A 15,685-nucleotide genomic window follows, 5' to 3' on the forward strand; every position below is an offset into this window, starting at 1 on the left:
ACCCAAGCATAACAAATTTGTCAGGGGCAAAAAGCTTGCATTTATAGCTGAAGTTTTGCATGGAGTTATGTAGTACATGTCCATGAGCTTTTTAAAACAAAGATCAGTTGTCATACATTTGCTTTGAATTATCAAGTGTTGTAGTGTACTGAAGGTTAAAACCAGCAAACTGTGTCTTCTATGCAATAAACTGATAAAACCAGCTCGGTTTCTTAAAAGACAATGTATTAGAATTCCCAGATGTTAAATATGTCAGCTAGTACTTAGTGCACAGTCTTCCTAAGGTATTAATTTTTTTCCCCTCCCTGATTGTTTTTTAGCTGAATGTCACGATAACTGAGACATTTATTCACTTTTTCTTTAATTCAATGTGAATCTTGTAGATATTTTTAACACTTAGCTCTTGGTTTGTTTTCGACTTCATACCGATAGATGTAAATTAGTGCAGTGGCATACAATCTGAATGCATTTAAGTCTTCAGTTGTTTAAATAGTGGGTTAAGTATCTTTAAAATGAGAAAGCTGGCCCTGGTATGCTTTCTGACACTTTTATCTTTCTTTTAGTCTGGACAAGCTTTTAGGTGCTATAACAACTGCTGCTGAAAGGCACAACAGGGAACGTTTTTCTCAGATTGTTGAAGGACTGGAAAACCATGAGTTCTTACAGCTGCAGGTGGGTTTACTTCTTTGTATGCTTACTAGTGCTTCCAAAATAGTCTAAAATACTAGAAGACTGTATTACTGTATGACACATAAATTATTTACCAGCCAAGTCTTTTAATGCAGTTACTGCAGTGTTCAGTAAAAGACAAAAATCTGGTATAAATGGCCTGATGATACTAGATATTCTAATTGTTAATGGTGTGAAATTGAGAAACTCACTCTCTTGTCCCCAAAACTGGGTTAAAAAGCCTTGACCTTAATAAAAGAGTAATTGGTATTATTCCTTTTCTTGGATGCCAGATTTAATGCTCATGTCATAAATCTATGAAAATATTTTGCTGTCACTGCTTAATCTTCCTGACCAGGAATTTTGTGTGTTTTAATGGACCAGTGAAAATCCAGATCTCAGTCTGTCCTCTGAAATGTTTTAGTTATTGTTACTGGAGCCCAGAGGAAGTTAGAGTTTAGGGAGCTGGAGGCAGTGCTCCTTCTGTATCTTTTGGGTTTAGGGAAGAGGATACATCCCAGCCCATCTTTGGTAAATTGAATGGCTGAACTTTTTTTAAAAGAATTAATGACACAAGATCAGTGATAACACAATCATTTAGTAGTATGAGAAGTAAACTGAGTGGGAGTAAAATTGCTAGCTTTAGATATTTGAAGCTCAATGTCATCTAACACAGCCATCCTCTTAACACAGTCATCCTCTTAGATTAAACAGAAATAAGCCGCAGTCAAAACTGATCAGTGTCAAGTATATTTTTTCATAGCTTACACCTTCAGTATATTGGCTTTATAGTAAACTGAAGATAAATGCATAGCTTGATTCTGTCTTTGTGCAGGGAGGGCTTAGTTTTCATACAAATCATGTACTATAAAGAATTACTTAGGGAACCAGTGCAATTGCCCTGTGGGTACTGTAGATGCAGTTTTCAGGTTAACCTGTAATTTTGAGTCCTTTTGTTATAAATTCAAACACTGTTTCCTTAGAATTGGCATGCAGATCTTATCAATTTCTAAGACATCTATAAGATATACATGCGGTTCTGTTACTACTGCTGGGACTTCAGGCAGCACTGTATGCAGCCTCTTAAATATTCAGATATATATGACAGATGTGGATGGGGTATGTCCATTTTTGGCAGGGTCCCTTTGGAGATCAGTAGTGTGCAGGAGGATGTCATTGCTACTTCTGTCAACAAGAACTGGGCATTCCTTTGAGGTGTGTTTGTTATGTGCCCTTCATCAGCCACTGGTGCATCTTTTTAAGTATAATCTATTGAAATTGAAATATTAATTTTATAAAATAATATGTAGTCTTCTTTACTGAGTCATGTCCTGTGTGACATGTTCATAGCTACTTATGTGCCAGTGGGGAGTTTTCTGTTCACTGTATACACCTGAATAGCCACAGAGGTTTGACTGCTATTACAATGCAAGCTTCAGCAGCCTTTTCTGATAACTGCTAATGTTTGCATAGAGACTAAGTGGCTGAATACCCTACTAAAGGGTCACTTTGCTTATGTCCTTCTCATAATACAGTATTTATACAAATTTTACCAATGCCTAATAGTAAATTTTAGCTACCATGGCTGAAAGATGTGGAAAAGCAGAAAACAAGCAGAACAGGTATGCCTGCATGGGAGGGTTGCCTTTTTCCATTATGAAATCATTATGAAATCTGTGTCAGCTACAGTTGTCTGAACACTATGTTTACCACAGCTCTTGTTTCAGAGCTGATGAATTGATGCTATTTAGGAGGTTTCTATAAATGACCTTCTAAAATTAATAATGTTATCAAAAAAGAGTTAATTTTGAAGTTGTCTCCTACTTGTTGACCTTGTTGATTTACAACAAATAAACAAAACCACACAGCATTCCTGTCTCCCCAAACCTCACTTATACGTCAGTAAAGGTACAATTGCAAGACTCATTAACTTGCTTCTGACAAAATTGTTCCGTGCTCGTAATGTGTTAGCACAAGCCATTAAGCCAGAGTCTCTTCTGGCAAAAGCAATCATAGCAGATGGCACCTCTTCTGTCTATTAATTTCATATTGGACATGTACTTTGGCTTGTTAAGTCATGTCATAGTAGTAAAATAACAAGAATCATTCAAGCGAGCATGATGATGCTACATTATCTGTAGATGCAGCTGTATAAAGGGAATGCCTTTGCAAGGGTGTTTTTAATAGAAATCTTGGACTCCATAAGGTGTTCCATTAAAACTAAATAGTGAATGTAATTAAACCAGGAAGGGGGCTTTTTATCTGACTTTTTTTCTCCGCAGCTATTGATTTTTATAATTTATATATTTTTTTACTCTACTTCTATTTGCACTTAATATCTTTTTCCAAACTTGGTATTTCCCTGGAGATCCATTTTAGTCTTTCAACGTGGATCAGCACTTTCGTCATTACGCTCTTGTCTACCTGTTTTAAAGTAAATCAATTAAAGTGCCCGTCTGTTCAATTAAAGCATTAGCCAGAGACTAAGGCATTTCGTACAAGTACTGTGCAGGAGTAGCAAACACACGTGATGATGGCAATTATTTTGTGTATGGGTGCTTTTGGGGTGTTTTTAGGTTTTGGGTTACTGTAAAACCAGGTTGTTTTCCAATTGGTGAATAATAAGGAGAAAGAGAAGGAGTTGCAGTGTGGACCTGTAGTGTGGGAATAACTGTCTGAAATGAATTATGATCCTTTATGTGATACAATTTTGACATAGCAGAAGGGCTCAATATGAAAACAGAGCAGCATTTGATGTTGTGTTGCATATGTGCTGCATAAAAATAAAATAATAATTAAGCTGAAGTAGTCAAAGACAGTATTTATTTTCATATTATGCCTCCTGAAAGTTTTTGCCTCTCTTTTCAATGACAGGTAGCATGTATGCAGCTCATCAATGCCCTTGTTACATCTCCAGAAGATCTTGATTTCAGGATACACTTGAGAAATGAGTTTTTACGTTGTGGCCTGAAGAAAATATTGCCTGTAAGTAATTTGTATATAGGAATTGATCACAATGAATTGATGTTGAATGTTGAAGATAACAATATTTTTTTTTTACTGAGAATACGACAAGTGAAAGACTGAAGAGGCCAGACCTGGAAGGAACTGTCAGTCCAAATCCACTTTTATTCTGCTTTATTGCACATTTAGGCTCTTATGAGTTATGTAAACTAGAATGATAGTTGAAACAAGTCAATATCTTAGAAATTAAATTAGGTTAGCCAAATTTTGTGTAATGAGCTCAAAGCACATGCACTGAATGTGAGTCTGGCTGTGGAACCAATGTTGGATTAACATTCTTTGTATATGCCGTTCCTGTTGTTTTCTGTGAAATCTGTTTTTCTTTAATCTGCCTTCCAAAACTGCATTTGGAGTTTTTAAGGAAAAACCAAATAGACTCCTTCATTCTCTTTGGGACTGCATGTTTTCATGCAGCTGCAAAGAACTGTGCCCTTATGGGCAGTTGTGTTTAAGTATTTGTGACTCAGGGGTAGATTTATAGCTCTTAAGCAACAAACCATTCAGATGCTACCATCAAGAATATGTATGATTAAGCTACTCAGCAGTTTCTCACAAAAGAAGAGAGAAATTAACAGAGTATCTGCTTATGTTTGTCTGAAACAGTATTTATACTGCCATAACTTTTAAGATATGAAGCTATGAATCATCAACATTTGTCAGGAATAAAAACCTTCGGTTTTAACACATGCAGCTTTGAAACTGTTTCTGATGTGTGTATGCTAATTTTCCTTAGAGTATGTACTTAGGTTTTATATCCTGTAGATACATTAATGTGAACTACTGTCTTGAGTTGCTGTAAAACATCTGAAAGTCTGAAGAACTCTTAGGGTTTTTATTACCTCCTGAAAATTCATTTACACAATCTATAAATGCTTGAGATCTTGAAAAATCGGAGTGGGTTAGGTGGCAAATAAACTGCATTGTAATATGTTGTGATAGGAAACTTCATGAAGTGCACTGACATACAGATGTATGAGTTTTAAAGCTACTAATATTTAGTGATAAAAATCCTTACGAAAAATGCTGACCAGATACTATGTTGAAATCCTATCCATAGTAAGGTTAATATTTTATGTAAGCTATAATAGTCAATACTATCATGATATTTATTTGTGAGGTATTAATTACAACATACACACTGAACTCAGACCATTAATTCTGCATGGACTGAATATCCAGAGTTGGGGATGATATTTTTCGCTAGAAAGCAACTTTCTTTATGATAATACATCTTAAGGAGACTTCATGTTTATATCTGTGCTTAGGGGTAAATTGCCAAGAAATTTATAAATGGGAGTTTCTTGAACAAAAAACAGTCAGGAAGAGGATCCATATTTCTCTATCTTAATCTGCCCAGATTGACTGTAACTTTCTCTGGTTTTCAAACATTACAATTAGGACTTTCACTTTTTTTGGGAACATATACGTGGTTGCCATTCAGTGTGTGCAGAGCGTTTAAGCGAGTTAGTTCCAGACCAATTTTCATTTAAAGCCATGGAGTTCATTCACACAAACTGCTTTTGAACTAGTTTCCTTTTTTTATGTTTTGCCTAGTAGAAAGCTAAACTTGATTCTTAAGTGTATTAGAGAAATTGCTTGTATTTCTTCCAAGAAAAACAATTTTTTCCATTTTCCAAATATTCATTTTGCCTGTATTTTTACTTCTCATATATTTCTCAGTGTACTGTGGATGCTATTATGCCATGATTGAGATTAAGTTAATAACAGAAATTGTAAGCTTAACTTCTTTACACTGCTGTGGTTGTCTTGAGTTCAGTTTAATGTTTTGAAGTATCCTTATGCTATTTTTTTTTTTAAGAAACTCTTACATTACAAAGCATAAACTGCTGACTATATCCCAGCAAGAGAACTCGGTCAGGAAGTTCCATGTTTGTTTTGCAGCCCATACCTGATATTTATGACATTTTGCTTTCATTTTCCTCAGCTGAGCAATTAATGTAAGAAACCCCACTCAGTTACAGCTTACTCCTTTTCCAAAAATGAATATCTTCTCTTTTGTCATGATATGATCTTTGAAGGGGGAATTTTTGTTAAAACAAGAAAAAAAAAAAAAAAGAAAAATTATGATATCCTATGCTTTGAAAAATAGGGCTTGAAAGATAAGGATAATGAAGAACTTGATATTCAGCTCAAAGTGTTTGATGAGAACAAAGAAGAAGACTTAATTGAACTGTCACATCGTCTCAATGATATCAGAGCTGAAATGGAATATCCTTTATAAGAATGGTGTTATAACTTGTTGCATTGTTTAATAACTTCACTAAACATCGGAGTTAGACAGGGTTAGACTGCTCGATGTGTAGTTTGTCACAGTTGTGTGTCTTACAAGGAACTTTCTTAAGCATATTTCTTTCCACTTGTTTCTTGTTAAAAACTTATTTAGAAAATCAGCGGGTAAATTTGCATGTCAAATGTAAGTCATTGGAAATTGAATTAATAATTTGTAAATAACTTTATTAAGCTAAAATCTGTCTAGTAGTACATGAAGATACAAAATTACACCCATGGAAGTTTTAAGTTTTAGGAAAAAATGAGAGAACTAAGTTGATACAAAATTTCTTGTAGGTTCTGAAGCACTTACGATGTACTGAATTTGTGGTAGGCTCTGAAGCACTTAAGCTCTAGTTGTGGGGAAGCAGTAAATTTCAAGTTAACAAAGTTCAGAGTGGTTGCTTGCAGTTTTTAAGAGTAGTAGATCAGTAGTTGGTATATAAGAAGCAAAGAGGAGGTAGATGCAGTCTATGAGTCTATGAGATGCAGTCTATGAGTCTATGAGATGAGTCTATGAGATGCAGTCTATGAATGAAAATCACTAACAGGTAAGGTTGTTGCATTGCAAAACAGGTTATTACAGGTAATTTTCTTTGTTAAGAAATGAAAAGGATTGACTAGTGTGTATTTGCCAACAGCCTGGCTCACTTCAGAATGAAAATGAGAGCTTTGCGTAAAATATGTTTACAGGATTCTGTGACGGGAAGTATGTGGTATGGTGTTTTCTGAGCAGCAGTGAAATGCCTTAATTGTTAAACCAGAGGACAGAGTCTCTGCGGATAGTTTTAGTGGGAAAAGGATATATACTGATAAAGGTCGTATTTCAGAGTGTTGAAAGGTTTTATTTGAACAATATGAACAACATCTAGGGAACTGGGTTTCGGGTGGGTGTTTTGTCCTTTTATATTTTTGTTTAGTTTTTTTAAGTTGCATTTCCTTAATAATGTTTGCACTGATGTGAATGAAGTATTTCATCTACTCTATAATATGTTGAAAGATACTTCTTCTGAAAATTACTTCTTGTCAATTCTCCAACATTTCCTTCTCATCAGGAGTGATTACTATGTCCGGTAAGTGCCAGGTTTGATTTGTTTTGGAGGGGAATAGGGTAAAGAATTGAATCAAGGCACTGGTAAACTGAGTAGCTCACGCTTGAATAGTTGCTCTGTAGCTGATGTGTTTCTTGTCTTTCCACTCAATGTTAATATTGAAAAGACCTTGTTAAATGCAGTAATGCTTATTTCAGAGATTCGAAGCTTATTATAACATCCCCATCCCATAATCTCTTTACCTACAAAGTCATAGGATCAGAGACTGGTTTGGATTGAAGGGATCTTAAAGCTCATCCAGCTCCAACCCCCTGCCATGAGCAGGGATGCCTTCCACTAGAGCAGGTTGCTCCAAGCTCCGTCTAACCTGGCCTTGAACACTGCCAGGGATGGGGCACCCACAGCTTCTCTGGGTGACCTGTGCTGGAGCCTCTCACCACCCTCATGGTGAAGAACATCTTCCTGATATTTAATCTAAACCTCCCCTCTTCTAGTTTAGAACTATTACTCCTTGTCCCATTGCTTCATACCCTTGTAAAAAGTCCTTCTCCAACTTACAAGTAAGCTTCTTGTTTTAAGAAGTAATTGTTTTGTTGTAAAAGGACGATAAAAACAATCAGTATGCAAAAGGATTTAACTGAGAAGTAAAATATAACCCAAGAAAGCTATAGGTTTTTTTTTCCTAATTGAAGGTTTGGAATTTCATCAGTTCAGGTTTAAGGGTTTATTACTTTGAGAGCTCAGTATTATGTGCAACTCAGATAGAATACCTTGCACTGGTAAGAACTAATAATTTTGAGCACAGAATCCCCTAATCTTGGAGGTTCCTGATGTTGTTGGGTAGAGATTAAGGGACTACTTAATTCATTTTCTAAGTAATTGAATAGTGGTACTGTTGCCAATGATAGAATTCACTGTGTTGAGAATGTGCTAAATAATTCTTGCAGCATATATTGAAAATACTAAAGATGCTATTCATTTTATGAGGTATTCTCTGGCAAAGGATAGATGAGAAGTGCACAGTGTTTGTGGAGTCCTGAACATAAGATTCTCTTCTGGGAAACTGATAACACTGCTTTATTAGCCAGAGGACAAATAAGACTTGCAACTTGTTCCTTTTACTGGCAATTGTATAATTCATACATTAGTATTTAAAGTTGCATCCCCCCATGTTGTGTACATGATTACTTGTGTTGTTCTTATCTTATAAAATGTTTTCTGTGTTAGACCTCAGTATTACAAGATCATAGAAGAGTGTGTATCACAGATAGTATTGCACTGCAGTGGCATGGACCCCGATTTTAAATGCAGAGGAAGAATGGACGTGGATTTTACTCACCTTATTGGTTGGTATATTATCAGCAATTTGACATTGTTTTATTGAAGCATGTGTTTTTACTTTGTATTCTTCTGTCTAGACTTCAACTGATTCTGAAGGTTTTCATTTTTCTGGAATTAAGCATGTGAACTACAGGTGTACTTGTGGAGAAGGCCAGATCAAATGCTGCAACTGTTAATAAAATGACACTGATGAAGTTTGCTTCTCCAAGCGTGTCTTGGCTTGTGTCTGAATATGCTAGTTTTAATAACCCCTAACTTCTTGTTCATAAATTCTGTGAATTTCAGCTCTAATTTAAATGAATGCTATAAGTTAGCGATAGCTGGTTTGATTCTCCATGTCAGTTCTTATCTATAATACATAGCTACTTGTGTTTACCTGACTTTATAAAGCATTTAGTTTTACACTGCATAAGAATTCAATAGTAGTGCCTTCTGCCATTGTTGAGTGAAAAATCTGTGCTTCACAGTTTGCTCAAATTCTTCTTGCCTATGGAATAATTTAAGGGAAATGAGAAAATGCTTGGATAGATCAACTTAGTAATTAATTGTATTTTTTGTCTGCTGCTTTTGTGTCATGGGATCATAGAGTAATTATGATTGGAAGGCACCTCAGAGCTGTGAGAAGTTTTACCTGATTTCTGTGTGTTATTTTATTTCAATTCTAGACGCATGTGTGGACAAAGCTAAAGTAGAAGAGAGTGAAAAGAAAGCAGCAGAATTTTCCAGAAAAGTAAGTCCTAATCATCATTCTTCTTTGGGTATGGAACAGAAGCCTGACAGGATCACAGTAGGCTTGTTTCACAGTGGAATCTTAGTATAAATGGTGAAGTAGTGTATCTCACAGGCAGGATGTTCTTTCTCATGTAATAGCTCTGTGGGTTTTGGGTTTTGCTCTGTGTGTGCAAAGCTCAGAATCGATTTACTATGAATTACACAGCAGATGAGATGTATTTGCTGTACATATCTTCAGCTGTATTCCTCTGCTGTAGGTAAGTGATGGGGAAAATTCCACTTGTAGCTATTTTGTCCTGAAATACATAGTCAAATATCTAAAGTGCAGGTATATGCTTTTAAAAAAAAAAAAAGAAAAAAAGGGGGGTTGGAGGCGGGGGGGGGAATGTCCATACATTTCCATATAGCTGTGATTAAGAACCTAAAGAATCTTATTGAGAAGCAATGTAATTCAGTGTTTAAAAAAGCATTGACTCAGTCACAGAGATGCTAACATTAAAATAGCGCTTCCTTATAATGACCATGGTAAATTATTGTAAGGGAGAGTAATTTACTTCCTTATTATTCAAGTTTAGGAATCTTACAATGCATTTTATCACCTTTTGTGTTCAAGTTTTTACTGTTCTGATAGAGTTCTCCTTTATTAGGAACTTACTAACTAAATCCTATTTTGGTCAGGGGCAGTTTTCCTGGATCTAGTAATAATGAAAGGTCAGGCACTTAAAATGATTTCTGTAGGAAGAATTGCAGATCAGTATGTTTCTTTTAATAAAACTTTTTGAGGTATTTCTAGAGAAATTGACACTTATCTTCCTGCTTTATCACCATTGGTGTTTGTGCTGAAAGTATCTTCATACAGCATGTTTTTCCAAGTTACTTAAATTCCTGTTTCCTAGATTGTTAATGGCTAATTTGTTTATCTTGGCACATTGCATCGTGCCTAAGGATATGAAATGCTAAATGCACTGTGTTAGCTGCAGTAGCACTGAAGTTCATATACCGTGTTGTTGTGTATTAAAAGCCTTCACAATATAGGGTTTTTTCCTGGTCTGGTCAAAGAAGCCTTTTGCAGGCCAAAAGGCAATACGTGTTCTGGAGTGTTCAGTGTGGATGCATTTTTAATAGGAGCTATTGTGTCTGTGTTTTACAGAAAACAAATTGTTGTGATGTTTCCCTGGCAGCATTATTTATCATAATGTACGTTCCTACTAGCAGTCAACACATGTTCCTCCTGGTGATAACGTGTTGTGTCCTGTGGAAGAATGACTAATAGAAGCTTTTAAAGATTATAATAATCTCTTGAGCCTAGCAAACAGTAGTAGGATGAAAATATGCAGCAAATATCTCACAGTCATGTAAACTGGACTTGTGTTTTATATGGGGACATAAAGACTAAGGGGATCACTAGCTTATTTGGGTTCCTCCTTTCTTGTTATTTTATGGATGATACTCCTGAGGCTGCACACATGTCTTCAGATTTAAGCTCGATGCAGGAGCTCTATGCTAAAGTTTAGTTTGTTAAGTCTGCAGTGTTTTATTAGGGAGGAAAAAAAACCCCGTTGAACCTGCAGCTGTCCTAAGTACTTGCATCTGACTGGTTCTGTGGAGGTGACTTAGTGATGGAAAAAATCATGTGCTACTATCATGTGCTTTTAAGTTAAAAGTGCATCTATTGCTCTACTTGTGATATTGTTCCAAGAAATCCTGAAGATAGAGTACCTCGCATGGAAGTCAATGGACAAACGTTTCTGTATTTGTTAATCCTTGCAGTTTGATGAAGAGTTCACAGCTCGACAAGAGGCACAAGCAGAGCTTCAGAAACGAGAAGAGAAAATCAAAGAACTTGAAACAGAAATAAAACAGCTACGAACCCAGGTAATAGAGCTATGTGACACTGTGTTCCACAGTTGAGTTGAATTCTATTTTTGTCTTGAGGAACAAAAGTTTGTGATGAATTTGTACTAGGCTAGCATCATGTTACCGCTCCAGAAACCTCTCTGATGGTTTAACATGCTGCTGTTTCTCTTCACTGTTCCTTCTGTGAATTATTCGAATTGCTATAGCAATTGCCCTTTCTTCCTATCACCTCAGAAACAACTGCTGACAGATTTAAGGGAAAGCATGAGGGGTTGGGTCGTCCCCCCCAGCAAGGTGTCAGGGTACTTCTGAACAGCTGTGTTCCTGTAACCTCTTGCTCTGCAATAGCTGCTCCTGTGATTTCTGTGGAAATCTTTCCACCAGCAGATTAGCATGGTTATTGCTGTCTGTGCCCCAGCTTGCTGGGATATCCTAAGTGGGATGAATGTTTTGTGCATTGATAAGAAATAAAATGCTGTTCAGTTCACTTAAATGTTACTGCTACTATTAAATTTTGTGTAAAATGGAAACAATTGATTTTTATCAAAATGCTAGGTCATTCAGTTTGCTTGGCAGTTTTATGGTGCATAGTATAATCTGTTGTTATTGCTTCTCATTTAAATAGGAGGACAGTTGCATTTCTTACTTTGCTGAGGTACTGTTGACTGCAAGGCATCCTAGTTGGCTCTGCTTGGGATTAAACTACCTCTCTGTCCCACTGATAAGAATCTCTCTCTTTATTTCAGGGTCCAGGCCTGACAGGTCAACTGGCAGAAGTAGCACCATTACCTCCAACGCTACCAAGTGAGAATGTGCCACCGCCTCCAGCACCGCCACTTCCTGGTGGAGCAATACCTCCTCCTCCACCACTGCCTGGTGCAGCAATACCATCTTTGCTACCTGGAGGAGCAGCAGCTCCTCCGCCACCACCTCCACTGCCTGGTGGAGCAATACCTCCTCCTCCTCCGCCACCACCTCCACTACCTGGTGGAGCAATACCTCCTCCACCACCGCTGCCTGGAGCAGCAGCACCACCTCCTCCACCACCACTGCCTGGAGCAGCAGCAGCACCACCTCCACCTCCTCCGCTACCTGGAGCAGCAGCACCTCCTCCTCCTCCTCCTCTGCCTGGAGCAGCAGGACCACCTCCTCCTCCTCCTCTGCCTGGTGGAGCAGGACCACCTCCCCCACCTCCGCTACCTGGTGGAGCACCTCCTCCTCCACCGCTGCCTTTTGGTGGGCCTCCAATGCCACCACCTCTTGGGGGTGCTCCTTTTGCTCCCTTTCCAGTGATACCAGCATTACCACATGGGATGAAGGAGAAGAAAAAGTACAAGCTGGAAGTTGCAATGAAGAGAATCAACTGGTCCAAGGTATCACAATGTTTGGTTTTATTCCCATTGGTAAAAAGTGCTTTTGAGAAAGGAGGAGATAACATGCTAGGATTTACTATAGGTTGTTAATAGTACTCATGATGTTTGAGGAATTCATTCCATTGGTCCCAGATAGGAGTGGTCTCCAGGCTTCCCTAGTAGCTGGGAGACTGCTGTAATAAGGGAAAACACACCCTGGAAAGGCAGAAAAGGAGGCACAGTGAATGTGGTCTCCCTTGTGGCGTGAACTCCCATAAATAAAGGGCCACAAGTATGATCAGGAGTTTGGAGCATCTCTCCTGTGAGGAAAGACTGTGAGAGGTGGGGCTGTTTAGTCTCGAGAAGAGCAGGCTTAGAGGGGATATCATTAATGCATATAAATACCTCAAAAGACGGGTGCCAGGAGGATTCTGTTGCCCTCCTTTCGGTGGTGCCCAGAATGAGGAGCAATGGCCATAAACTGAAACAGAAGCACTTGCACCTCAGCAGGAGGAAGAACTGCCTTATGCTGAGGGTGGCAGAGCACTGGAACAGGCTGCACAAAGGGGTTGTAGAGTCTCCCTCTCTAGAGACATTCCTAACCTGCTTGGACACGTTTCCGTGTAACTTCTGCTGTAGGTGGCCCTGCCTTGGCAGGGGTTTGGACTAGATGATCTCCAGAGGTCCCTTCTAACCCTCATGATTCTGTGATTCTTTGTCCATATCGTCTTTGATGTACTGACTGTGATTTATTTGGTATTGGTTTTCAAAGACACTTTATACTCTGAGGAGAGCTCCAATTGTTTAATGCTGCCAAGAGCCTTTAACACCTCATATTCTGGGGTACTTGTAGCTAAAAGCTCTCAAAAATGTTGGCTGATTTTATGTAGAATGAAGTTGTCCACGTTTTCAACTGAAATTGGTGTTTGACTTCCCAAGTGAGTGCTTCAGAGGGAGAGCAGGTTTAAGGTATTAGACATTTAAAATGTTTTCTTCTTGAATTGTGTTATTACTAGTTTGAGCAAAAAAGTTGAATTAAAGGATTGCTGAGTTTTAGGACAGGGAAGTAAATCTTGAATGGACAATTGAATGGGAAGTCTGCCATTTCAGAACTTGGACAATTGGGCAGTTGACAGAAGGAAGCATCTGGAGTGAAAGGGTAACTACAGCTCTTTGCTTAATTTAAGTAGCTGTGTCTGAGTAATGAGAATAGATGGTGGAAAAGGATATATATGAAGACTTTTACTTGAGTCTCTAGGTATAAAATGGAGTAAAACTTGGTATGAATGGGATTTTGGAAGCAATGCTAATCGGAACTCTGGGTTCAGTTTGGTCTTCTCTGGGTTAAGCAAGCCTTGGGAGTTACTAATTATGTGGTTTATGAGGTTTTTTTTTTCCTTGCTCTTTTTGAGGATGGGTTGAAAGTGGATCAGGCTTTCAGAGACTATAATTTTAGCTTTGATATCTTCCTAAGCATGTTTGATTTGGTTATGCCTTCTGTGAATTTCTTATTTTTCCTAATTAAAAGAAATAGCTCTATACTGACCATGGTAATAAGTTTACAGACTTTAACTACTAAAATTTTCTGTTTAAAGACAGATACCTTGACATGAAGTAAAGAACTATTTTAAGATCAGTCCTGTAAATACAGTAATTTATTATAAATCGAAGCATCTGATTAAGAAATGAAGCCAATTACTTTGTGTCCGCGTTTCTTTAGTGCCTGTGGCATGTTTTGGGTGTTTGAAAGGAGATGTAGCTTTCATTGCTTTACTGGCCTATCTATGATAGGTGTACTACAAAACACACTTAAGGTGTCTGAATTTCCCAAGAGAGGCTGGTGTTTACCCTGTTATGGAAGTTGTAAAACATCAGAAAGTCCTAAAGGCAGTCGTGTTATAAAGCACCAGGTTTTGTCAGCGTTAAAGCAATGTGTACTAGAGTGAATTTTTAGCTGTCTAGTTTTGTGTAAAGTTATTACTGCATCTCATTTAGCAGTGTGTGGTTGCATATTGAACTTGAGTTCAAATCATGGCTCTAGTAGTGTGAGGCTGATGTTCCCCCTCCACTCCATTTACAAATATTCTGTGTACTATAATGAATTTTGGAATAAGATCCTTCTTGACAGAGCTTTGTATTTGATGTTTGACAGCTGAGCATCCCAGAGAAAGCTTAATTTAGTTCCAATACAAATGCTTTTTAGAAAGTCAGTGGGTTGCACATTGCTGAACGAGAGGTTTCTTCTTATGGGAGCTTTCAGAGAATGTGTGCTAAGCTCAGTGGATTGATGTAATGACAGCAGGAGAGGGCAGGAGGTAACTGCTGTGTTTGCCTTCTCTTTTGGCCCTGTCATGAGGGCTGGGCTGAGTGGAGATCTGTGACTGCGGAGTGATGTAGAGTGTGGTCAGTGTGAGAATGCGCACTGAATGTGATTATTCTGCAAAGACCTGCTTGCATTTTTGGCCTGTATCAAAGCAGAGTGAAAACTTGTGATGGTCCACTTGAAAAGACACGGTACGATACAGTAAACGTGAACTGTGGCTTTGCATTATGTTGTCTTCCCATATCCAAACCATTAGCAATAGTTTTAAAGCAGTTTTCAAACACTAGTAACAGCATGCTCTTTCCTGCAGACACCTTCTAAGTCTGAGGTGTCTGATGTAGTTGCAGGTTCAGCGAATGCTAGTATTTGTGCTGTAATGATATCTGAAGGTTAGCAATCAGAGACTATTGGGTTTTTCAAATCCGTCAGTGTGCTGTGGCCACAGGGAGGAGCTGTGGGACTGCTCGAGGGAAATGTGTGGGCACCATTAACTTCCACTAAATGTGAGCTTCTGCAGTCTTAACGTGGTTATATTTAATCAAACCTGATTTGAAAAAGCGTCTTAAAATAGAAGCAAATGCAGTCTCTGATTTGCAAATGAACTGGTAAGAGCAGTCATTAGTTATTACTTGTCTCTGAGTATAATAGGTCACTTTGCGCAAGAAAAGTTGTGCAAATATCCAGGTGTGTGTTTGCATACCTGTTGCTTTAAAATCCCCTTTTTGATCAGTATAGACACTGTTCTTCCATATAAAGGAAATAGATTTTGGGTATGAGCTAATTGCATCTATTATCAAGACTAAACCATTACATCTTAACAGCAGTTAGTGATTGGCAGTCTTTAGCAGTATAAAATGTGATATACTGTAGCAGTATAAAATTCATATTTGCTGTAGGAAGAAATACATAGAGCACCAAATTATCAAGGCAAATCAAAGGGGGACTTTTATATATTGCAAGCCGTCTGGTTTGAACTCTAGCTTGGACTTTAGTATCTGCTTTTTATTTGTCAAGGTAATCAATCTTTGTACTACCAGCTAGTGCCT

The 15,685-nt window shown here is 37.9% G+C and overlaps 1 protein-coding gene across 4 annotated transcripts in view; it reads left to right on the forward strand.

The window, feature by feature from the left end:
- DIAPH2 (diaphanous related formin 2) overlaps nt 1–15,685 on the forward strand; it is a 231,672-nt gene that overhangs the window by 33,873 nt on the left and 182,114 nt on the right. For all 4 annotated transcript variants that reach the window (XM_061359689.1, XM_061359691.1, XM_061359690.1 and 1 more), the window contains 8 exons: nt 564–672; nt 3,544–3,654; nt 5,804–5,922; nt 6,939–7,055; nt 8,262–8,380; nt 9,041–9,105; nt 10,878–10,982; nt 11,711–12,337. In XM_061359689.1, coding sequence (XP_061215673.1) covers nt 564–672; nt 3,544–3,654; nt 5,804–5,922; nt 6,939–7,055; nt 8,262–8,380; nt 9,041–9,105; nt 10,878–10,982; nt 11,711–12,337 — 1,372 coding nt within the window. The remainder of the gene's footprint in view (nt 1–563; nt 673–3,543; nt 3,655–5,803; nt 5,923–6,938; nt 7,056–8,261; nt 8,381–9,040; nt 9,106–10,877; nt 10,983–11,710; nt 12,338–15,685) is intronic.

Source organism: Neopsephotus bourkii, unplaced genomic scaffold, assembly GCF_033783945.1.
Source record: "Neopsephotus bourkii isolate Nb327-2 ecotype Australia unplaced genomic scaffold, CSIRO-AGI_Nbou_v1 NB_991, whole genome shotgun sequence".
Lineage (NCBI taxonomy): Eukaryota > Metazoa > Chordata > Aves > Psittaciformes > Psittacidae > Neopsephotus > Neopsephotus bourkii.